General features: G+C 39.8%; 1 protein-coding gene across 2 annotated transcripts in view; it reads left to right on the top strand.

The window, feature by feature from the left end:
* Positions 1–5,430: 5,430 nt before the first annotated feature.
* SYNE1 (spectrin repeat containing nuclear envelope protein 1) overlaps positions 5,431–24,435 on the top strand; it is a 289,553-nt gene continuing 270,548 nt past the window's right edge. Inside the window, exons 1-2 of one of the 2 annotated variants that reach the window (XM_068184611.1) lie at positions 5,431–5,450; positions 14,754–15,019. In XM_068184611.1, the coding sequence (XP_068040712.1) occupies positions 14,956–15,019 (64 nt within the window). In that variant the 5' untranslated portion in view covers positions 5,431–5,450; positions 14,754–14,955. Of the gene's footprint in view, positions 5,451–5,852; positions 6,013–14,753; positions 15,020–24,435 lie in introns of those variants that run through there. The other variant, XM_068184610.1, reaches the window with a different exon arrangement.

Below are 24,435 nucleotides of genomic sequence, written 5' to 3'. Positions count from 1 at the left end.
ATGTGGCACACTAAATTTCTCACTCCTTATTAAATACGCTGCTCTCAATTTCTGTTTAGATCTCCTTTCATATTAGATCTTAAAAGACAGCTGCAGTTGCCTAATAATCTCAACTTTCCCATGAGCCCTCTCTTCTTAGCAGGTTAGTCTTTTATTTTAGTCTCCAAATCATCATTTCAATGTGGCCATTGACATACGCTGTGGCTTCCATCTTGTTTATTGTTTTTACCGGAAGGATTTGTTGTTGGACTGTAATATTGTATTTCAGAGAAGTAATTATTTTGATTTCTTTATAATTTAAGATAGATTGTTTTTTCTGTTCACACACATATCTCCAAGTGAGTAAAGAAATGCAATTATTCTTCCTAGTGTTACATAACAGGAAGATAATTCACCAAGGTATTATGTCTTTTCCTGATAAGATATTTGTCCATGTTTGTTTGAGATTGGTGCCAGCTGAAAATCTGCCCAGTGCTGCTCAAAGACACAGTTCAAAAAGACATCTTGTCTCTATTAGAATGCAAGGAAACCCAAAACGACTTTTGCTTTGGTGGCTGAGAATTTTTTGGCCTGTTCCTGCAGCATATTTTTAGCCCAGCACTAAAGGAAGTAACTTTTTGATACAGTCCACAGGGTGGCACAATCTGATCATGATTACTTTGTACTACTAGCTCATTACAAAGACTTTACTCTTACAATGCTCATCTGAATTTTTAAACTGATTTTTTTTTTTTCTATGCCAAAGCATTGTTAAAAATGTTAGGTTATGTGTTTAAAGACTCATCTCCACAACACGCAAAGGGCTGGAGGCATAAGGAGAGAAGCATGGGAAAATTAAAGTCTAAGGGGATAAAATGTGTCCTGTAAAAAGGAGTAGTGTTTGTTGATGGGTCAGTGGGTCTTTACCTGCCAGTGGAGCAGGGCTCATGCCTCAGGAGCGGGGCAGACTGGGATCCAGGGGCCAAGCTCTGGCACAATGGAGAGTTTTACATCAGCTATGGAGGGGTTCACCCTGTATGGCTGTATATGTATTTGCATACATTTTCTGCTCTCAGGCCTTCACCCTGAAGGGCAGGATCAGGCTGGTCCTGTGCCAAGTGTCAGCATGAACACTGTGGTTTTGGTCCCTGCTGGGCTGTGCATGCAGCCACACATTCCTGTGCATTCACATTTATATCATAAGCACCCCTTGGGGGTACACACTCAGCTTTGCTGCTGGCTGGATGTGGGGATAGAAACTTGTGGCAGCCTTGCTGCTATTCAACTGCTGGATTGGGCAGCTTCTAGTGGAATTTTTAGGCTGGCAGTTCTTCTGCTTGATTAAGACCTTCAAGTAATAACCTTTGAGTCCTATTTTAGACAATATTGGGGTATCTACTTTTCATTCTTGTATAGAAGTTTGAGATTTTAGCATTTTTTTTCCAATTTAGTGTAACTTGTGAAGCATAAACAAGACAAAATTGTCAAAACAATACATTTTGAAAGGATATAATGACTTTCTTGACAAAAATGGGGTGACTAACACTAGAAATAAATGCCATTTGTTTTAGCTCGACTCTTGCCATATGCTAGACTGAGCTTATTCAGTTCATATAAATCCCAATTATCTCTAAGCTGTTATTTGGTAACTTCACTTACAAGAACATACCACATATCACAGTATAACATACTAGTTCTGCAGATGATTTTTTTCCTGATTTTTTTTCCACTCTCACATAATTTTGTGTAATCTCATCCCACTATATTTATTTATTTCAGTACAATGCAAGGGAAGTGAAATGGTGTGCTGCTGTAATGTAATTCAGTAATTCAGTGTAATTCAATGTGTATTTCATGTAATTTCATGTTAGAGGGAATATATTCCCTGGCTTCTTGTTGTATCTTGATTTTATTTTCAAAGTTTGTTCACTCAGGTTTTGTTACACTCAAATATAAAACTTAAGCACTTAAGTACAACATACAAAATTATGTAAAAAAATCATACCATTTTACAGCTTATAGATTCTTGGAGAAGTAAGGAGGGATTTCAGCTACCTTGGACTTTTGGAGGGCAGACTTTGGCCTGCTTAGGAGACTGGTTGACAGTCCCTTGGGAGGCAGTCCTGAAAGGCAAAGGAGTCCAGGAAGGCTGGACATTCTTCAGGAAGGAAATCTTAAATGTGCAGGAGCAGGCTGTCCCAATGCGCTGAAAGATGAGCCAGCAGGAAAGATCACCCTGGTTGAACAGAGGGCTTTGGCTCAGGGATAAAAAGTGGTGCTCCACAAGTGGTGTTCCCCAGGTGTCAGTACTGGGGTCAGTTCCTGTCCTTCATTTAATATCTTTATCAATGATTTGGGTGAGGGGATCAAATGCAACCTCAGTCAGTTTGCAGTTGAGACACCAGGCTGGGAGGGAGTGTGGATCTGCTGGAGGGCTCTGCAGAGGGATCTGGACAGGCTGGATCAATGGGCTGAGGCCAATTGTATGATGTTCAACAAATCCAAGTGCCAGGTCCTGCCTTTGGGGCAAACAACCCCAGGCAGTGCTAGAGGCTTGGAGAAGAGTAGATGCAAAGTGATTCGGGGGAAGAGGACCCAGAGTGCTGGTCAAGAACCACTGAATCTGAGCCAGCTGTGCCCAGGTGGCCAAGAAGGCCAATGACAAACAGAAAAAAACCATATCCAGCAGGACCAGTGATGTGATTGTCCCCTTGTAATCAGCACTGCTGAGGCCACACCTTGAATCCTGTTTTGGGCCCCTCACTACAAGAAGGACATTGAGGTGCTGGAGTGTGTCCAGAGAATTGCAACAGAGCTGGTGAAGGGTCTGGAACACAAGTCTTGTCAGGAGCGGCTGAGGAAGCTGGGGTTGTTTACCCTAAAGAAAAGGAGGCTCAGGGGAGACCTTTCTGTTCTTTACAGCTGCCTGAAAGGAGGTTGTAGCAAGATGGGTGTCAGTCTCTTCTCTCTATTAATAAGTGATAGTAGAAGAACTAACAGCCTCAAGTGGCATCAGGGGAGGTTTAGAATGGATATTAGGAATATTTATTCATGGGAAGTGTTGTCATGCACTGGAACAGGCTGCCCAGCCAAGTCATTGATTCCCTGTCCCTGGAGGTATTTAAGAGATGTAGATGTCATGCTTAGGGACAAGGTGAAGTGGTGGACTTGGACTGGGTTAACAGTTGGGCTTTATGATTTTACAAGTCTTTGTTCAGACTATGTGGTTCTTTGATTAAGTGTTTATATGTTTACACTTGGTACAGTACATGGAAACAAGATGTAGAACTGCACACATCTCTCAGGAGGTGTGTGGCAATGCTTCCAGGTTGTACATAGATGCTGTGTGGCAGTTTAGGACAGGAAGGAAGTGGCAACTATTGCTCGCTGCAAAATCTGCAGGAGGAAGGGTATGCACTTTTACTCAAACCAGGCTCAGCATTCACAGTTACAGCAAACGGACTCAAAAGGGATCAAGACACTCACAGAGATATCCTGTTCTGCACCCTGACAAAGTATTAAAAAATTAAAAATGCCTTCCAGGAAGACACTTGTCTAGTCTGAGCTTAAATATCTTCCACGATGCCAGTTTCACTTCTTTTTTATGGTATGTGGTGCAAAGCTTTATTTCCTCCTAAAATTTTTGCTTCTGATATGACAATACCATGTACAAGGTAAGCAGATTACTTCTTGTCCTCTGTACTGTGGATACTGAGAAGTGATCATTCCCTTCCTTTAAGTGCTCCTTCAGAATGTTTTTATATCTCATACCAGTTTTTAATATCTAGAGTGAATAACACTTTCAGACTTTTCTTTTGGATTAAGTGTTCTAAACTTTCTACCATTCCCATGGCCATCCTCTGGATTTTCTCTACCTGATTTAGATATTTTTTGAAGTCTGGCAATCAAAACTGGAACAAGTAGAGAGTGATACAATACTGAGGCAAACCAAAACATTACTGTCATTCTCTTTTGTATTCTTTTGAGGAAGAGTGCCCCAAATTCTTCAGTCCGAAAGACCTCTTCATGAAGAGGTCTCAGCTAAAAGCAGCAGCCCTTAAGTGTGCTATATATTATCAGCTCTAATCACCTGTCCTTTTAGAAAAGATATTTACATATATCCAAGAGGCAACAGTTTCAGATAATGACTTCTCAACAGTTAAAGCAAAATATAAAAAGTAATAATGACAAATACATTGTTCTTAGGATAGCACAGAAATTTTTTTTCTAGCTGAGCTTTTAAAATATACAGTGCAGCATTTAGTGCTGAAATTGAAGCTTACACTAGCAAGTACTTTGCTGAACTGCTTCAAACAATAGTAGTATTACTATATGAAGTCTGAGCTTTTGCAGTGAAGATGCTCTCATTCAGGTTAACACTCATACTCTTAACCTAGAAAAATAAGATAGTGTTTTCTGAAAGAGGCAGCAAAGTGAGGAATTTTTTCAGCAAAAATATATATGTAGAAACGCAGAACTCAGAAACACGTTAGCATTCTCTTCCTTTGCCATTTTCTGTGCTGCAACTGGCACGGGGTAAAACAGAGAAGAAGGACAAAGAGGTAAGAAAAATTGGCTGAGAAAAGCTTTTCAGTTCCCCTCCTGCACACCCTTCCCCCACCCCAGAATACCCCCTCCCCCCCAACCAACCAACCAAACAAAAAATCCCACAACACTTCAAAAGGAGAAAAAAATTCAGGCCCAATATGCCTGGTTACACACATTGTCAGAAAGAGGTAATTTTTGTGGATGGCTGGAGGTGACCTAGATGTGTATTTCCCAGTTTCACATGAATTCTTGCTGTAGCTCCTGGTATGTTTCCACACAGGACCCTGGCTCCAAGTGCGCAATCCATAGCTGCATAGCGTTGGGATAGGTGCCATAAGTGTAAGTGTTCATATCACAAGGGTAGCACCTGTGTTACTATGACTGGTGCTAAAGGACAGGGTGATGCTGAGTAATCTCTGCTGCCTAACTCAGATTTTATCCATCTACTCAGTAAACACTCTGCATGCTAATGTTGTAGAATCACTGCAGCACTGCCAGAAACGATGAAAACTAAGAGGTTTATTGGCACTGCTTCTCCCAACTTCTCCATTTCAGCTCCAAATGAGTGGGTTTTTTTCCCAATGACACAGACCAGAAATGAACCATCTCTTAAGCAGAAAAATATCCTTCTGTCTCCTGCATGAAGCTAGCCTTAATGGTATCAATTAAAATGAAGCAGGGGAAAAGCGAAATTAAGTCATAGGGATTGTGCAATGTCTTTGGAAGAGGCAGAATCACGTTTTATGCTGGGGGCACAATCGCTGTTGCATGGTTAGTGTGGTCTGAGCTCGAAAGTGGCAGACCGTCTTGCCAGCTCCTTTGAATATTTCTGTCCTGCTGCTGTTATGTAAGAGCTGCTGTCCCAGTTTGCTTGTGCAGCTCTCTGCCTTATGCGTGATGATGCTCTGGAGCCTACGCCAAAGGTAATGCCCTACAGCACGCTCTACATTGCAGCAATAATAATAATAGTAATATGACTAGTAATAGTAATTAGCAGCGACAGCTCGATACAGTCGCTCTCAGGAGTATTTCGGCTACTCGCCAGAACGCACTTCGGGCGTATCGAGTCTCGCCGCTGAGGCCGGTGTCTCGTCCTCCGACTCCCCGGCATAGCGGTCAACGCAGCCGCCCCCGGACAAGCTGCCCCGGCTTTGCTGCTGCTGCTGCTGCTGCTGCAGCCGCGGCGGGGCGGGGCGGGGCGCGGCCCCCCCGCGATGCGCGCAAGGACATCGGGCACCGGGGCACGGGCTGCAGCCCGCGGGCGGCGCGGCCGCGCACTGGGGAGCGCCGCAAGGGTACGACACACGCACCCCCGGCACACGCACCCCCGGCACACGCACCCGCGCTCCCGCCCTCTCCCCACCCCCGCACCTGCTTCCTCGCCGCGGGCCGGCGGGGCGGGGCGGCGCGGCGTGTTGTGCTCGGTAACCAGGCAGCTGCGCCGGGCGCACCGAGGCGCGGAGCAGCGCGGTGCGGAGGGCTGAGGTAGGGCGCGGCGGCGCGGCGCCGGGGCGAGGGGCTCCCCGGGACTGGGGGTGTTCGACGGGGGCCGCCGCTTCGGTGAGCCCGCGAACGGCCGGAGCGCGGCCGGGAAGAAGGGGGTCCCACGGGGCAGCCGCTACCCCCAGCCGCCTCCTGCCCCCCTACGTAGAACTGTCTGGAGGTGAATCCGAAACTCCGTGCCGTGGTTGCGGAGTTTGGCCGTGTTCCGGGGTGGGTTTGAGGTTTTGCCCTTTCGGAGCGGACAAACCCGGCGGAGGGCTGTGGTTGTTCTTCTCCTGAAGTGCACGTATGTGTGTGTTGCGGAGATAGCCAGTTTTATGCTCAGTCACACACTGCAGGCCAAAACGTAGTTAACCAGAGGAAATGTGACTATTGATGGGCGCTCCCGGGAAGCCAGTTTTAGCCTGGCTTGCACGCAGTGATGGTGCAAAAAGGACAAGTGCACCACGACAGAGATGCATAGAGCCCATATGTTCCCTGGCTTGTGTGGTAACTCCCCGGAGGTAAGACCTGCTGAAATACTCACCGACAAGGTTCTTACTAGGATTTTGACAACCATCGTCATGCTGAGGAAAAGTGCTTGTAAGGAGTATTATTAACCTGCTACAAAAGGCCATATATTGGAATTTGATGAGGAAATACTAATGTAAGTCATCTGTGTGATGGTGAGGGAAACTCTCCAGTGCATCTGGCTGTGAGGGATTTATACCTATGTGGCTTGTAGGGAAATAGTATGTGGTGTTTCTGGCTGCCTGCCAGAACTCTTCTAGTGCAGAGCCTGTTGAACGACTCCTAACAGGCGCACGCTTTCCTGTAGTAGTACTAGTGATGGACTGTCTGCTCTCCGTGGTGTCTGATAATTATTTCTGTGATTCTTGTGTGCACTTCGACATTAAACAGATCCCAAGCTGTAAATGCTGATGGGCTATGTTAACATGTTGCCACCGGACAGGAAAAAACAGGGTGCTACGTCATTTTAGTTGGTAAACAGAAAGGCTTTTTTGTTTGTTGTAGTAAATGTTTGTTGTGTGCTGAATGACATGAAAAAAACTGATTTCTGAGGTACAGTGTTAAAATTCTGGAGTTACTTCTTTTCTGGTGAGAGTCAGGCATTGTCATTTGGAATGTTTCACACAGACGTTTTGCCCTGAGAAAGGAGCTCTCCAGAATGAGCATGGTGCTGCATGTTGCAGTGATTAAATTCTCATCTTTGCAAACCCTGTTAGATGTGAATGTAGAAGGAATAATCCCTACACTTCCCACCTGTTCCTTTAATTCCTATTCATAGTGTCTGCTTTGGTTTGTTTGTTTGGAATTACCTTCAGAAATAATATATGCCAATGGACATTCCATGTTGCTGAGTATAAACTATCAGTGCTTACGTGTTTTACAGGTGAATCCAAATACATTTGAGATTTTTATAAAATTTTATTCTATTTTTACTTTAGGCTGTTACTACATAGTAAGTTTCAGTAGTGATTTGGACTGCTGAAATTAATACAGACACAAGAAACTTGTAATGACTATGTGCCTTCATGCACTATTACTTTCTCTTTATTAAATATGAGAGTCGTCAATGGTGTTTTTTGGGGACCTTAAGAACTTCATTGGAGCCATGCAGGGTTACACAGCCTGTCAGCGAGCACACTGCTCAAAGAAACTAACTTTGATACTGGATCAGAGAGCAGAGGTGCATAGGGAAAGAACAGCACTCTGTTAAATTTGGTGAGAGAGTAAGAGTTCCTGGCAATGAAGAGGATCTTCCTGGGTGAGGCACTGAACAAGGCATGAACCTTTCAAGGCCAGTACAGTGAGAGTGATTGCTGGGGGTCTACAGATCTTTGGTCCCAAGAGGAACATACACACATTCACCCTTCAGACAAGACACCACATTTAACCCACCTCGGTTATGCTGTGTTAAAGGAAGTCAGCTGTGGCTCAGTTTTTTTCTTATCAACTTGTGGCAGTAGTTACTGAGAAAGTACATACATCAAACATAAACAATTGTTTCTATACTTACTCATTAGCATAGCAAGTGACAACACTTTAGGTTCTTGTGTTTCCTTAAAGGTCATAAAACTAACAGCAGTGGTTTACCTCTGAAGTGAATGGAATTTTGGCTTCGTTTCACCCAAAGGCACAATTTAAAGGGAAAACCAGAGGGGCTTCTGCTTTTGCATTCGTTTGGCAGTTGCCTGCCACTTGCTTGTAAGTTATAGCAAAGTTTCTTGCTTGGGAGATGTGCAGGAATACCAAAGAACTGACGCTTACTTGCTTATCTCAAACTTGGTTTGACCCACCCTTTCCTGAGATGCTTCAGTGTTTTCTATTTTAGTGGTCCTTTTTATTTTTCCTCCCACAGATGTACCTCTGCAATAGTCTCGTGCTATAGGTCATGTTATGCCACAGAACTCCTAGGTGCCATCAGTGTTAAACCAGAAAAATCAGAACAATTCTCCTACCATTAACTTGCTTACACTTCAGATGTGAACTTCACTCTGTCCTATTTGCTTGTGTATTGTGACCTCTGATCTTAATCTCACCCTGTCTTTGTCTGTGCAGATAGTAAGCTCTTTTAGGCAAGGATTATATCCTGTGTTTGTAGAATGTAATGACCTACTGATCCCAGTCTCCTGCTATTACCAACAGCTATATGACTCGAATATATTCCTGCCCAATTTAAATAACAGGATTACTAACCTGTAGTTCAGGCTGTCTTTAAGTTTTTGTATCAATAAGTCTGAATGACCTTTCTTTGCATGCATCTAAAAATGTATGTTCTGCCAATTTTCCTAAATAAAGCCAGTCTCTGCCTTTTATTTTCTCCTAGAACAGTTTGTATTTTCTGTTCAAATGGAATTACAGCTTTCAAGACAAGAATTGTACCATTGGATTTTCGTCTATCTTACAAAAACTAATAAAAAGTAGATAATAAAACACTCACTTGCTGAAATGTAAGTACATACATAGGGATGTGCATGACTAGGATCCTACAAGTATGTTTTAAATACTGGAGTACAACGGTAGGTAAAACACAGAAGATTGTGTGCCATATATGCCATAAATTTAAATGTCAGATGTGCAAATTACCTTGAAGTTTCAAATTATTAATTGCTGTTGCAAGACCTTCAAACTTCTGCAGAGTGAAAAACTTCTGTTCAGCTCCAAAATATGCTTAAGGATACCTAGATGAAATAAAATAATCTGGAGTTCCAGAAAGGATGGAAATCTCTCTCTCTGCTGCCCCATACTCCCCAAGAAAAACAAATTTCAATACCTCCAGGTAGTTACTGCACTTTAAGTCAATGTGTGGTTGGATGGTCAGTGAGAAAGTACATTGTGTTTCAGTGTTCCTGTTTCAATGCGTTTTTTGTCAGTAGAGAAAGGAAGCACAGAGTGACAATGTTGGTATTCAACCATCAAAAACACCTTTCAGAGCCAAAATTGCACTTTCCATGATCTTATGTGGTGCACAGTGATGTCCCATTGCCTTTGGGAAAGTTCCTCTGACTTCTACTGCATTGGCTTTAAGCAAACAGCTGCAGACTTGCAGTTCATCTGTCAGAAAAAACTACCAAGGGGACTTCTCTGTTGGCTTGGATTTTGGAAGATCAGTGAGGAGATACTGCATTTTCTCTGAGGAAAATAGAAGAACCATGTTGGATCACTCTACCCCACTTGTTCATCCTAGCTCTGAATTTTGTATATCCAGTAGGCATCAAGTGCAACTTGACAGATTTATTTGTATAAATTTACAAATGGATTCTCAATTCATAATCTACTGGTTATCAAAATCCTGGAATTAATTTTATTGAGTTTTTCCACTTTTAACTCTGAGTTTATTTAAGAGGTACTCCTTCCATTTTTGTCATGCCTTTTTCTATCAGAAATGTCTTCAGTGGAAAAATCAGTATAATACTAATTGAAGCACATTAATCTCCCCTTGATCTTATTTTCTACTTTCTTTTTACTTATCTGGCTAGAAAGCATTTGCTTGCTGTCCTTATTTCTCAGATGGTCTTTGAGCACATCTCTTTTCATCCCTGTATTCAGCACACACTGTGGCAGTACTCTTCGCTTTTCATGCTCTGTTTCTGCCCACTTATTTCTGAGTGATGGCTTTTCCAATTACATCTGCAGCAGGTTTATTCTGTTCTGAACAGGTGTAAAGCTACTAGACTTTGGATTTAAAGAAAACCCCAGCCTGCTTCACAGGGGAGGCACTGTGCTTTTCAGTCTAATTGACATCTCCACTGATTTCCCTTTTATTTATGTTTTAAGCACTGTGTTTCTAGATCATCTCCTGATCTGCTCAAATGCTTTGGATTATTGTAATATTTTGGACAATGTCAATCACTTCCTTAGTTGGAGCTATTTTCTATTGATTAACATTTTCTTCCCACTAACAACTAACACCCAGCCTAAACCAGCTGTTTTTCTGACTATTTGCTGTTTAAAAACGCAGTTATAATCTCCAGAAAATTCTGTTTCCTATCTTTCTGTGAGTCATTTATTCCTGACTAGCAGGAGGCTCACTGCTGTCTCATAGAATTGCATCTGTTCCAGTAGTGTCTGTCAACCTGGCAGCATTTCCAAGACCTCTTATGTTTCAGAAAGAGAATCTGTGGATCAAAGTGGTCTTCTAGCACTACAGCAGTAAACTAGGATTGGAAATTATTTTCCTGGAATTTCTTTCCCTTGATGAGTTCTGTGCAACTCCTGCTTACCAGGGAAGTCTTGCCTCTTTGTTAGTATATACTGGCACCCCCAGCACTTGACTCTTATTTCAGTTGTTCCTGAGATTCTGTTCAGTTCATGTGCTATAGTTATTTTAGTCATTCCACTGTATTTCTTATATCTGTGTAACATTTGATTTGTAAATGTCTTCTAGCTGCAGGACTTCCTTGAATTTATTACTTTGTTTATTGTCCTCTCAAATATCTCTTTTTGAAATGTCCCAGATAAGAAACAGTTCTTTCACTGCCTGCTCCTATTTCTTGCTCTCCTCCATATCTTTGCTTATTACTTGTGTTTATCCTTGTTTACCAGGAGTTTCTTTATCTATTCTGGTGCTATAACGGGAGTTTATAGAAGTCAAAACCCTGTATTTTCAGGTACAAACCATACTTTCACATCAGTAGCTTCTTCTCCTGGCTGCTGTATGTGGCATCAGCCTGGTGTACTGGGAATCACAGAATTACAGAATGGTTAAGTTTGGAAGGAACCACTGGTGGGGTCATCTGGAATCTGTAATTTGTGGCACATGAAGTACAGTCAAAGAATTGTTTACCTCTTCTTTGTCAGGTTTATCTTCAGCCCGTGTTGCACACTGAGTATGTCGTTTGCAGCTAGCGAATGTCTGTTTTTCTGGAACCATACTGCTGACAGGCAGGTCTGTTTGCCTTTAATATGTTTTGTAAACTTTAAGAACTAGAGGATAAATGACAATCTGGTCTTGCCAATGGTATTCTAGTTTTACCAATAAAAAGAAAATATCTTTTTTATTTCAAAGAGCTCCTGAGTACAATGAAAAAAAGGGAACCCAGAAAAGTTAACTCACAATAAATGTGGTATTTTTCCTATCTCTTCCATAGCACAGATGTCTCACTTTCCTGGCATTTGAAGAGAGGAACAAAATAACCCAGAGAATTTTAAACTGCAATTTAATAAAGCCTAATGGCTCTTATATGAGAGAAGTTCATGTTTCCTCTTTTCATCTAAACCCAGAGTAGTGGGATATTAATATAAGAAAATGGTGTCAGTGTAACTTTATCCATTAAATCCAGATAAGTGGCAAACATAATAAAAGATTTACCTAATTTATAGGCAAACCCTGTTTAACTCTTGTGTTGATTCCATGTATGTTCAGACAAAAAAAAAATCACTTATAATATTGAATAATCACTTGTTGAGTGCTAAAGCTGGGAATAGCTCATATTCAGGGTTAACTTCAGGTTTATTTCAGGCTAAGACTTATGAGATTCAAGCCATGCACTTTATTAAAAACCTATGTATTTTGAAAACCTATCCGTCTGAAGACACATCTTTGTGTCTGACACACAAACTTAAAAGTCATTCCATTTATTAAAAATTAATTTGTGTAGCAGCTGTGCAAATACTTGATTAAGATTTTAATGCTTACAAATCTGAAAAGTGTAATCTTTCAGCAGAAAAAAAAAATTTGCTGATGGCTTTAAGTATTTGTAAAAGCCATGAAAAATTCCTGTTCTACATTACATTGAATACCTGACTGTCCACATAGGATTTTTCTTCTGTGAAACTTTAGGTATTCCCTGAAGAGAGGTGAGAAGGGTGCATGAAGCTTTGTTTCATATATTCTGCTGGTGTTTTGCTGTGTTCTGAGTTGCGGTTTTCTGCCTGTAGAGGTGACTAGGCACACGAGAATCTTTCCTTCCTACCTGTACTAACCTGTACCTGTCACCTTTAAATGAGTTAATTCCCACTGCTTGGAAAGGAGCTTTTGAATGAGGAGCCATATTTAGAAACTCACATTCTTCTTATGCAGCATATAATTTAATATCAGCTAAATAAATTATTAATTGCATGTCTGCCATTTATTGCTGCACAGTGACTCAGCCTGCTGTATGAGTATATTGAACATACATCTTCATAACACTTTCCCAGACTCTTTTAACTTGGACCTGGATCAGCATGTTCCACAGCTCCTGTAAATCTGCTCATGTACAGCTGATTTATGCCAGCTCTGTCACAGTGTGAATGAACTGGTGTACTGATATTGTTACTGCTGTTAGCCAAAAACCCAGTCTGATGAAGCACTTTTAATACCCCTTATTCCTGCCCATAAATTAGTCTGGCAGCTTGCTACCAGAAGTGGCTGTACCAGCTTGCAAAACTGCTCAAAATGTTAGCAGTGCCTCTGCTGCAGAAACAAGGCTACATGTAACCCACTGTGTTACAAATATTTCTGGTTTGGATGAGGTTGGGAAAGCTGATGTTTCATTTAGATATTGCAGAGGAAGCAAAGTTCACCAAGCTGTCATATGTGAGCACAAGCAACAGAAATCCTCCTTCTGCTCCCCATCCACTCAGTCAGGTGCTATTTGGTGTGCTGTTGCTGATGCTCTCTGCAGGGATTTAGCAACGCCAGGGCACCACCAACCCCAACCAGTGTTGTGGCTGAGAGGTGCCTTGGTGACACCTTCTCATGCCTGGTTGACACAAGCATGAGGCTCCTGCCAGGGTGCTTCTCCATGCTTGGGAAGTGGTGACTGATAGGCAGAGTCCCTGTGAACCCCAAGAAGTGTGTGGGGCAAAGCCTGGAAGGTGGGAAGGGCTGTGGAGGGGAGGAGTCCCTTAAAGAAGAGAGCAGACACATGTGGTAAGAGAGTGGGGATATGAGCATTCAGGTGTCATGTAAAATGTAGACATATGTAAAAATAGCAGCAGTGTGTCTGGAGTAGGTATTAGTACCATGGTGGCCATTGCATGCAAAAGAACAGCCCAGAGACATGGGTGGACTTTGCAATCTGTTCTGCCCTGTGGCCCATCAGAAGTGTGCTTCCCTCAGCTCCACTGATTTAAAGCCAACCTGGAGCTGCTGATCTGAGCAGCATTTAGGTATCTAAAATACAAGGTAAACATACAATAAAAAACATCAATAAGAGGGCAAGCAGGATGTACCTTGGGTCAGGCATGGTTTGAAAGATTAGAAAAGGAAATGTTGAAATAGCATTTCCTCTGGCTGCCCTTACATGTTAACACAGCTCTTTTGGGACAGTTCATCGTGCCTGAAGCTGTGCAGCCTAAAGGCTTGTCGGCCTGATAATGGAGGACTCTATTCTCTGACACACCTTGGGGCCAGGAAAAGAGGAAAGTGCACAACACAAATAAACCCACTCACATTTGTGATATTGATCAGCAGCGTATCATCTTGAATTTGGGGTGCGCCTAGAGTGAATGTATGAATCCAGTTATTCTTGGTGTCTATACATTTCTTATCAGGGAAATCACTGCATACAAACATAGCATGCACATGTTCCTCAGAAGATAAGATGTTATTGATAGCATTATCTGAAGAATCTAATTAGATTATTTTTAGAGCAGATTTATAGTCACATAGATTTTTATTATAGAGGCAGAAGTGTAGCAGTGTTCACGTAGCAGTTCTAGTTCACAGCTTTTGATATTAAATGACACAAAAGATAGCATTGTTATACAAAAAAAAAGAATATAAATAGAACTTTATTTAATAATGAAGTATATTCATCTCAATATTTCAGAATAGACCACATTGTCAAGTGGAGTTAGGAGTTATCCTTACCAATGAGTTTTTGTTACATGCTTCTTCCTTCAGTGGTGAAATAGATTGAGTTGTACAGTTTGGATTTTTGCAAAGGGTTTTGTTTTTCTTTTGAGCTTAATAGTGTCTATGTTAAAAAGTATTACAGTATTATTTTTAATAAGAATAACATCATTATGATTTCTAAAACAACATCCACAAGCATCCTCAGGAAAGCACTGATGTCTGGTGCATTGCCAGTTGTATTTAATGATTTGTTTTTGCAGCTTCATTCTGCTTGATGATTGCCAAGCAAGCTTTCAGCATTATGTGTCTGGCTGGGGCGTACACTACTGCCAAAACATAAACCCTTTACCTGTTAAGATAGCTATTAAAACTCAGACTACTTAGTTTTTCAGAGCTGGTAAAAGTTTCCTCTAAACTTTGGTACTTTCTTTCTCAGGTGTTGAGGTTGTTTACTGTTGCTTTGCCCCGGCCCTATGGGGGCCAGCATTGGACTGGAGGTGTCTGACTGCCCCAGGGATGCTCTGCCATGGCTGAGGGTTGAACACTAAAAGGAAGCTGTCCAAGATCCTCATCTCACCGAGCTCCACAATTTGGAGGGAGAATTCTGTCAGGGGAAGTGGACTCGCTGCAAAGGGATCATGGCTTCATCCCGACTAGTGGCAAGATCTAGAGACATTGCCAATGTCATGCAACGGCTTCAAGGTAAGTAACTGACTTGGGCTGGTTCTCTCTGCCGTGACCTTGTAAACAGAAGTTCCTATTTTCTACTATAGCAAACAGTCAGAACAAAACTTCTGAAGTTTAGTAACTTTTCTAAACTTATATAGTGGGATGCGCTTCCAGTATATCTAAAGGGCTGTGATTATTTGTGTCCTTTGGCATAGGATTAACAGTGATGCTTTAAAGCAGTTTACATGAACATGGCTCCAATGGGACAGTACACTGAATTGAAGCTTATGAGACTGGTTTTGGTTCTGTTTCTCCTAGGTTATCTGATGTGTGTATCAGTTTTCTCATAGAAAAGAGAATAGAAATGATATTCATCCTTTTTTCAACTACAAAGTCATCTAGTAGATCTTTTGTACTGATAAACTAATATTTATTAGTTTAGCAATGAGAACAGCCTTATTATATTGTTAATCATTGAGGAATTCATAGCTCAGTGACCTATGAATTGAGTCCTCAAGTTGATGACCTTTTAGATAACACATCACAGGATGTCTTTGCAGTATTCTTTGAGTATTCATTATGGTTTTATGTTCCTATAAAATAGCATTACTAAATAAATTCTTTGTGTTTTCTTAGAAGTTATAGACCTAACTGCTGCTGCTAAAAGCTTGCATTTGGATTTTTTTTTTTTTGTTCAAATAATGATATTGACTAGAAACAAATTGTCAGTGCTGCTGTAGATTTCACTCCTATTAACTTTTAAACTCAATCATAAATCCCTGGCGTTCTTTCCTGTACATACTAGTTTCCGCTGACTTCAACAAAAGCTTGTATGCACAGAACCTTTGATACCCCCTTCTGCATCCTCTAAATCTGGGAGCTTAATCTGTTAGTGGGTTTTCCTTCCATTTATTGTTTTTCAGTTCAGGAGTTCTGAACTGAACTGAACTGAACAGCCTTCAGATACTACTAGTACGAATGATTTCCATGTAGCCTCAGTAGATAAATGGAAGAGTCTGTCCTATTTAGACGGGCTACAGCACTTCATCAATTCCAACATGGTTCTGCTTGCTTTTCTTCAGCCTTTTGTACATTCACTATATGTTCCCATTATGTTATATCTGCTAATTCTTAAGCCGCAATGTTGGACAATGGCTGTTCAAACTGCCAACAAACATTGAGTGAGGAATTATTTTGTGCTCAGACGATTTATGGTTTAAGCATTAGATTAAGACACTCCAGGTAGATTTGAACGAGACTGTGCAAGGGCACAGTGAGGCAGCCTTGCCCACAGAGCAGGCAGGGGTCTTAGGACACAGTTTGTGTATGTCACAGGATACTATACGTTTGCATGAACTCATGCTTTTAGTAGATATTCCAGAAAAAAAATACTGAGAGACTTGAAGCAAGAAAATAAATAATTATGAAACTGTTAGACCTTCTGAGGAATATGAAGAAATGAATGAGAGAAATGTACTCAAAGGTTTTGGAGACATATTGCAAAGGAAAGCATCAGGGAGCTGACCTGTGCTCAGGGAGGATTATACAGGCTGTTATTCTGAAGCAGTGTAAAAGGAGGATGCTACAGAAGGTATTTACAGAGCACGGGGACCATTAATTATCAGACTGTTATGTGATAACTTTCTAAACGTCTGTAAAGCTGTTGCTGATAAAATGGCTGTTCTGTTTATTTGCATTTTGGGTTTTTTTACACTTTTTCTTCATTTTTATATATTTGGCTCTGCTGAAATCTGATACATAGTTCAGTCTACTATAATGATTTTATATTATTTTATTTTTGGAAATTAGGCAAAAATAGTTACATGAATTCTGAAGTGAAGACATTTGAAAGGAAAACATGTGAACTGAATGGAAATTTGGCATCACATGTTTCAAGTTGTACCTGTAACAGGATTATTTGCTTCTTAGGTGAAATCAGCTCAACTTGGTATTGATGGGATCTGCGTTTTGCTGCAGATGCACTATTTCAATAAATCACCTGTGCCAAAGCTAGAGTGCTTGGAGCCTAAATCTTTTTTTAGTCTGTAGTTCTGCATTATGGATGAGCAGGCAGTCTGCACTGCGACTGCCTAAGCCCTTGTGTATTGAGGTTGTTCCACCTTTCAGAAATTATAGTCAGCTGAAATTGGAGTAGATGGGCATAGGAGCACAGAGATGCTTCTTGGCGTGTTCGTGTGGCAGCCCAGAATCAGTACAGAGCCGGGTGCACAGCCCAAGGTGAGAGTGGAATTGACAGCATTCAAGGTGTAACAGGAATGGCACTGGTTTGGGGGATCCTCAGTCAATGCAGAGCAGCAGTTCTGCTTTACAACACCTGGTTCTGTACCTGGTTGTAAGCTGAGGCAGAAGAGTTCTTGTGTGATACTGTTTAGACAGTGCTGCAAGATGTCAGTGCTGGAAATTCATCAGAATTGAGAGGTAAAGCAAGCTGTGCTCCCTCCTCCACGCTGTTCTCATATTTGCCTCATGGGTTTCCAGTGAGTGCTTGTGGTGGGAGAGTGTAGGAAATACCAGAAAAATGCCACTCTTCATTGGGATTCTCAAAACCAGTTTTGAAATATCTGCTGTACACACTTACTGAACACAACTATATTTGCTTTCCAAAAATCTGTCAGACAGCAAAGAATTTGATTCTGTGTTGGTTGTTTTTTAAATTTGTTTATTTCGGTTTTTAAATATAAATATTTTTAGTCACTTCCCTTTGGTAATTATGACACTTGCAATACACTCTGTACATATACAGAATTTTTGAATAATGTTGTGTATCACTGGCTCAGAAATTCACCTGGGACAAACAGCCAAGACAAACTTGCTAGTTCTAGGTTTTTTACAATACCTTATGCTTCCTAGTTGTTCATATTATGAAAGCACCCATAAAACTTAGGCAGAACTGGTGTACACCATTAATATGAGTTTCATTCCTGGGACTGCATTTTGGATTACTCTGGGAATTAAAGCCAGTTGACACAAAAGCACTGGTCCTTAGCCTACAGGAAGTGCAAGTTCATTGGTATTGTAACTGTACACTAAAGATTCTTAAAGCATCTTTGATAGCTCCAAATATCAAACCAAAGAGTGCTGGAGGACAGACTGGTAAATATCTTATGAATTTGCAACCTCTGCCATGATGAAATGAAATATTTTCTGTTAGTATGAACTGTTACAGGCAAACTGCAGTCATCTCATGCTGTTCTGAAGAAAAAAGGAAAAAAAAAACTGAAAAAAAATAAATGTCTCATTTGTCCCATTTCTCAGGACCTTGTTATTCCATTATGCTGACTTGTTCTTACTGGCTTGTAAGATGATGTTGAAGAGTCACTGCAGCATACTATTACTGCAAACTTTTCTAACTCCCACTTTTTTGTCCCTCTGTGTTTTTTTTTTCCTTACAATTTCTCATTTAGTAGTCTGTGCTGAATGAAGACTTTGGTGAGTGTCATTGTGTTCATTATTGGGTGGTCCATTTAGTCAAACAGGACACTTTTTTCCTTTTCTGTAGTGGATCACCAAAAATTCAGTCTGCACTAGAGTCTAAGCATATATGCCACCCAAATAAGGTTGCTGTTGTATAACTGGTATTTTGAGACTCTTATCCATTTTAACTCCGTGCAGTAAAACCAGTTCTGGAGTGTATAATGTCCAATAATTTAAACAATATTGTACAATATTACAAGACAATAACTTTGTTGTCTTAGAAAACTCTCTACAAATAATAGAGAAGTGTAGAAAATTCTTTTCAATCTTTCATTTCTTCTGGATTGCACCACTGTTCTTATTAGGCTCTTAAACTCTAGATTGTGGGTATTTTGGGATTTTGTAAACTCACTGTAGAGATACTTCATGATGTAGGAAAAACTAAGGTGGGAAAGCAAGCAACATGATCATGCATGAAGACCAACCCTGCTGGAAAGGAGACATCGTTCAAGTAACACTCATACACTCCAGAAAAGCTTCAATTCAGGCAGCTTCAAGCCCAGTCTTTATTTTATGTAAAATTACGTATAAATGACTATCATCTTCTCTAGTTTTTTGCCTTCCTTACATTAGCACTATTCACAGAGTGTAGTGGGTTTGTTTTTCTCCTGGATTGTCCTTCCTATCTTGCCCCCATCCTCTTTGCCTTAAGTTTTGGCTCTTCTTTTCCTTCCTTTTCTACAGGCTAGCATTTCTTTTCCATACCAGCAGCCATTAACTAAACAGTATGGGGTTTTTTCTGTTTAGCTGATAGGCTCTTTGTTGATGTGTACCTCTGTTGGTGTTTTCCTCTGTTTTTCCTCTCTTAAGTCAACAGTGCCAAGAGCCACAGTTTAACATTAAGCTAGGGTGATTTAACACATACATGCTGCTGAAAATACCTTGTTTCACTGCATGCACATTCCACATTTTCACTAGTATACTTCTTCTTACGTTAGACCTGAACCAGCTGAGAACTGGCTTGTAGAGGCCAAGTGAGCTCCTGGGAAAAAGGCAGTGTCTCTCCTTCAGTGCTGTTTACCATTTTATTGTTGGCATAACCAAAGTGCAAGATCACGTATGTAAATGTCAGCAAAATTGCAAAGCAATATTGTGCTTGATCTGGAAGGGCATGCTGCACATCTTTGCACAATTGAGTTTTATCCCCATATTACAAACACTGCTCTGGTCAAGGTTTCCTTTTATCCAGTTTGCTTGTGTGTACTGGTTCCATGTAGTTGTGCTGATGCCTTTTCCTTTCAGTCTTTCACTATCTAAAATGTCCCAGTTTGATTCCTGCATCTTTCTTGGACTTTTCTTGAATTACAGAAAATGCCAGTGTAAATTATTAGTGAGTGAGAAAAATCTTGTATCTAAGGCAATCCATTACTCACTGGCAGTGTGTTAAGGGAAAATAAACACTTTTGACTCTAATGACTGGTATGAGCTCTATGATCTGAAGGTCAAGTAAATCTAAATGATTAATTGGTAATCTGAATAACTTTGCAGCCCACATGTTACTTAACAAGAGGAAGTTGAACAGGATTTCAGCCTCTTTTTTATTATTTTTTCAGTGTGAGAAAATTTAAGTTAATGCTATTTCAGAGCAAAATCCTGAAATACAAGGTTTTTGTGTGAAAGTTAAGACAGCCTAAGAAAACCCTACCATCATAGCTGAAAAGAAGATCATTAAAGGGCAAAACCAGTGTTTTCATCTATTACATCAAAAACATGTGAAAGGATAGTCTGTACCTGGAGATAGTCAAGTAAAATATTAGTTAATATTTGATAATATCCTCATTTTTAAAAGTATTTAATTTTTTTTTATGCATATGCAAACACGTTCAGTGAGAATCCACTTCAAGTTTTTTCTGATCTGGGTATGTGATGGTAATAATCTGATGTATTGCTGGTAAAGAGAAATTCTGAGCAACCTGTAGGTATTGAAAAAATATGGGGGAAAGGATATGATCAAAACATTTCACTAGTAGTACAAATGACTAAAGTATGAACTGAATTTAGGTATCATGTTATATTAGAATATTTTGTCATATAGTTAGGCTGCTTTGACATATGGTGCAATAAGTATCTCAGTGGAAAAAACCATATGCTGCCTTTTTTTTTTTTTTTCAACTTTTTTTTTTTCACTTTGTGTTCTCTTCAATGAGAACACAGTCCTGGGGCACTGTGTGAAATGCAGAATGTATTTTAGTGAGGCATGATCCTGTATTTTTACTTTTAGATGGTTTTTCATCATTAACAAATTCCAAGTTTGTGATTTAAAGTACATTTTTAGAAAAAAAATTTTTAAGGTAATGTTGCCATCTCTTTGCTTACACTTTTTCTACTGCTTTGACCTCAAAACTAACAATGTAAATCAACATATTCCTACTTTTGATTATCACAGTACAGTTTCCACAGGTTGTTAAAATAATCTGTGCTCCTCCTTCCACTTGGTTAGTCAACCAGGATACAAAGCACTAATAATCACACAGGTGATATAAATTGCATATATATATATATATATTTGCATTTGAGTTGCTTTTTAAGGAAAAAACAACATATTTTTCCAATTTTCATCTGGGATAAAGTATATATTTAGGGCAGAAAATGGCTGACATGGTGGTGTCTCACACTGAGTTTGCTTTCATTTGGATGTGAAGAAACACAATTCAAAAATTTAAATTATTCTCCTATGCTACTATTAAAACACTGACAAGATTTGTTGCACAAAATGTAGGAGGCAAAATGCAAGACAAAAATCTTCCTTGGACAATTTTATAGATAGTGGCTAAAATGCTGTGTCTTAAATATAGTGGATATCCAAAACATGTCAGGCAAGTTGTGTTTTACACAAGCCTGTCTTCAGCAGCTCTGTGCTGCTCACTATGATTTGACAAGTTTGTATGTAGGCATCCACACTGCAGCTGTTTAATTTTGGTTTCGATAAAGTGTTATCTGAGGCTCAAAAACTGTTTTCAGTTAAGATTTTGTCTCAAAATAACATCTGCCATATTTGTTACTGGTGTGAAAAGAGATATTTCAGGAAGTCTAAATAGGGACAATTATGTGTCAATTTTGATGGTTTAGTGAAGATAGAGATTTTGAGAAGGAAAATATTGCAGTGTTTATTTTTGAGAGTGCCCCCTCTATTCTGACAGGCTGCTAGACAGTTATTTTAGTAATAGCTTTGGGTTGGGGGTATCAAGAAGCAGAATATATTCAAAATATTTTGATGATATTTTATGCAGGTTAGACAATTTATCTGTTTTCTGGTTTGTGATTTCCTACTTCTATTATATAGACTGCAGGCTTGAAAAATTAAACTTTATTTCCTCAGAGCTGTGCTGTAATACCTTCCTACAATATATTTTGGTGTGTTATTTAATTTGAACATAGCTTATTGTCGTCACCATAAATAATGCTCCCATTTGGAATGCCACATTTGTTGTTTTTTAATACTAGAAGAACTGGAAAATGCAGGAGCACATGCCTCTTGTTACTAATTAATAGGGATTAAAATAGTTTTGTAGATTAACTACTGCTGATAATGCTTTTATACTGATGTAGAGATTTCTGTAACATAAAGGCAAAATATTTAAATTTCAATGAGAAAATGTTTTTTGGTTTTTGTTTTTTGTTTTTTTTTTTTTTTTTGCAATTTTGCTGTAATCATGTTTTACCCATTTGTAGAAATCAAAAGCTTCACCATCTTTATTTACCAGGATGATAATATACTTTAAAGAATATACTTGCAGGTAGAAAAAACACATAGATGAAAATTAACACATAACAATTACTAGTAATTTATTCCACAGACTTTTTTATAGAATGCCATTTTTATTTTGCACTTTAGACTGCATTTGCTTAAAAATATCCTCATTTCTATCACAAAGCTTCTCCTTGTGACTCATATCACCGAGTTCTAATTTTAGACTCACACTGAGGTTTTTTAGATGGCAGTTGTATGTATCCAAGGGAATTGTCTATTACTGGGTGCAAGAAAACAGGCTACTTGTTCTGTCTTTCATCCAAGATGAGAAGGAGCTTTATGAGGGAAGTGTCAATGACTTATTAAGAATCCAATAGTCAAGAAAGAAAGAAGGAAAACCCACCAAAACCCCCTTCAACCCCCCTCTCAAACGTTTTGGAATTGATGTCTCCATGGTAAACTAAAAAGAGATGTTTGAGAGATATTATTACATTTTACAGATAGTTATAACTGAATGCTGAATTGCACAGCTATTTTTAAAATTCAAATTCTGATTGCTAGTATTTGGGGGTGTAACCTTTATTATTCTCATTTGTAAGTAGACTTTAGATTGGGGCCGCTCCATGTACAATGATCTTTGCAGAAGGGGTGTAAAGAAACTGGGAATAACATTAAAAAATAGCCTACATCCTGTACTTTGAAAGAGATCCTAATTATTTTAAGTTCTCAGTAATTCAATATCTGAACTGTTAGGGAAGTAGCAGAAAAGCAGCTTGATGTTTCAGGGTAAGCAGCCTCCAGGTAAAGAGGAGAAATGCTGAGTTATTACACTGTAAGGACAGTTCTTGGACTCCAGCTCAGCCCCTGCACAGCTTGGCCTGGGGGCCAAGAGCTCAATACCTTAACCTGCTCTCCCCTCTCTCTCTGGTTTATCTGCCTTTAATACTTTCCCTGCTGAGGAGACGTTGTTAACAGGGATTGCTGTGAAATATCTTTTGGAGCTTCATTACATGGAACATTAACATATTAAGAGGTGTCATTTGTGAAGATTCTTTTACTGTAACTTCACTAGATTTTATATGATGATTTTTCAGTATTTGTCATATAGTCTTTTATACTTGTAAGAGGATTATGCCCTCACTGATGTACATTGGTTTAAGTGACTATGGAGAATATGTGTAATCTCGTTGTAACACTGTTAGGCTTGTGACACAACCCTGCAAAACCTGTAAATCTCTAAACTTGTATTCACCCAGATAAGAGATACATCTAGAACATCTAGTAACACCTCGTACCCCCACAGCCATTGCTGCAAAATGAGAGTTGGGTTTTAGATTATCCAAATCACTGAGCGTTAGCTATGCCAGTATAATTCTGGAAAAATTCATCATCCCCTTACAGAGATGCCAAAGGCCTGAACAAATGTAGTAGAATATTCCCTTGCTTTCTGCACCTCACTCTTAGAGGCCAGCTCATGTATCTTGCCATAACTGCATAGCCTGTCCTACCTCCACCAGCTTGCTTGGGAGTCACCATCAGTGTGCCTGGGCAGGCACAGCGTCCTCACTGTACAGTGTGGGCTTCCTGTAAGTCTTTACTTAAGGTGCTATTGCGAGAAAGCCACAGACCTTGTCAATGCAGCAGCTGTTCTGTAAAGACTTTATCTTAAGCTCATTAAAACAGAGAAAAAAATCTTCTTTCCATAAGGTGAATGGAATGAACTACAACAGCAATTGTACATGCAAAGTATTACTGTTAGCTTTCCAGTCTCAGAGGGGAAAAAAAACCCAATTCTACATGCAAGAGCACAGTATTCAAGATGATTTGTGGCCAAATCAGTGTAGGAAAGCAGAATATTTACTTGTTTACAGTGACTTATATATTAGAAAAAAAAATCCTGCTTAGGAATGGAGCTTGTTGTTCTCAGACTTTTATGAGAATTTATGGTAATTTTTAGTAAATTCACTTTTGGACTGTGCTTTCATTCTCCCGAGGAAATGCAAGTAAATTATTGCAGTTGAGCCTGTGTAAAGACCTATCTCTTCTGTTTGTTTTGGCTAGGGTTTCTATTTTATTGTCTCATTTGCCAAGACATCCCAAAGCTTTTTTAGTCCATGTGGTGCAGCCATTCTAAGGCTGCAAACGGCTGCTGGCCTATACAAGACAAGAAGACAAATAATACAGATGAATTTTCTCTTTTACTTGACTCCAGAAGCATCCACTGGGTAATGCAGAAACATCATGTGTTTTTTCAGGAGAGAAC

This window comes from Anomalospiza imberbis, chromosome 3 (genome assembly GCF_031753505.1).
Source record: "Anomalospiza imberbis isolate Cuckoo-Finch-1a 21T00152 chromosome 3, ASM3175350v1, whole genome shotgun sequence".
NCBI lineage: Eukaryota > Metazoa > Chordata > Aves > Passeriformes > Viduidae > Anomalospiza > Anomalospiza imberbis.
Note: the sequence above shows the minus strand (reverse complement) of the source record. Positions and strands in the feature narration are given on the sequence as shown.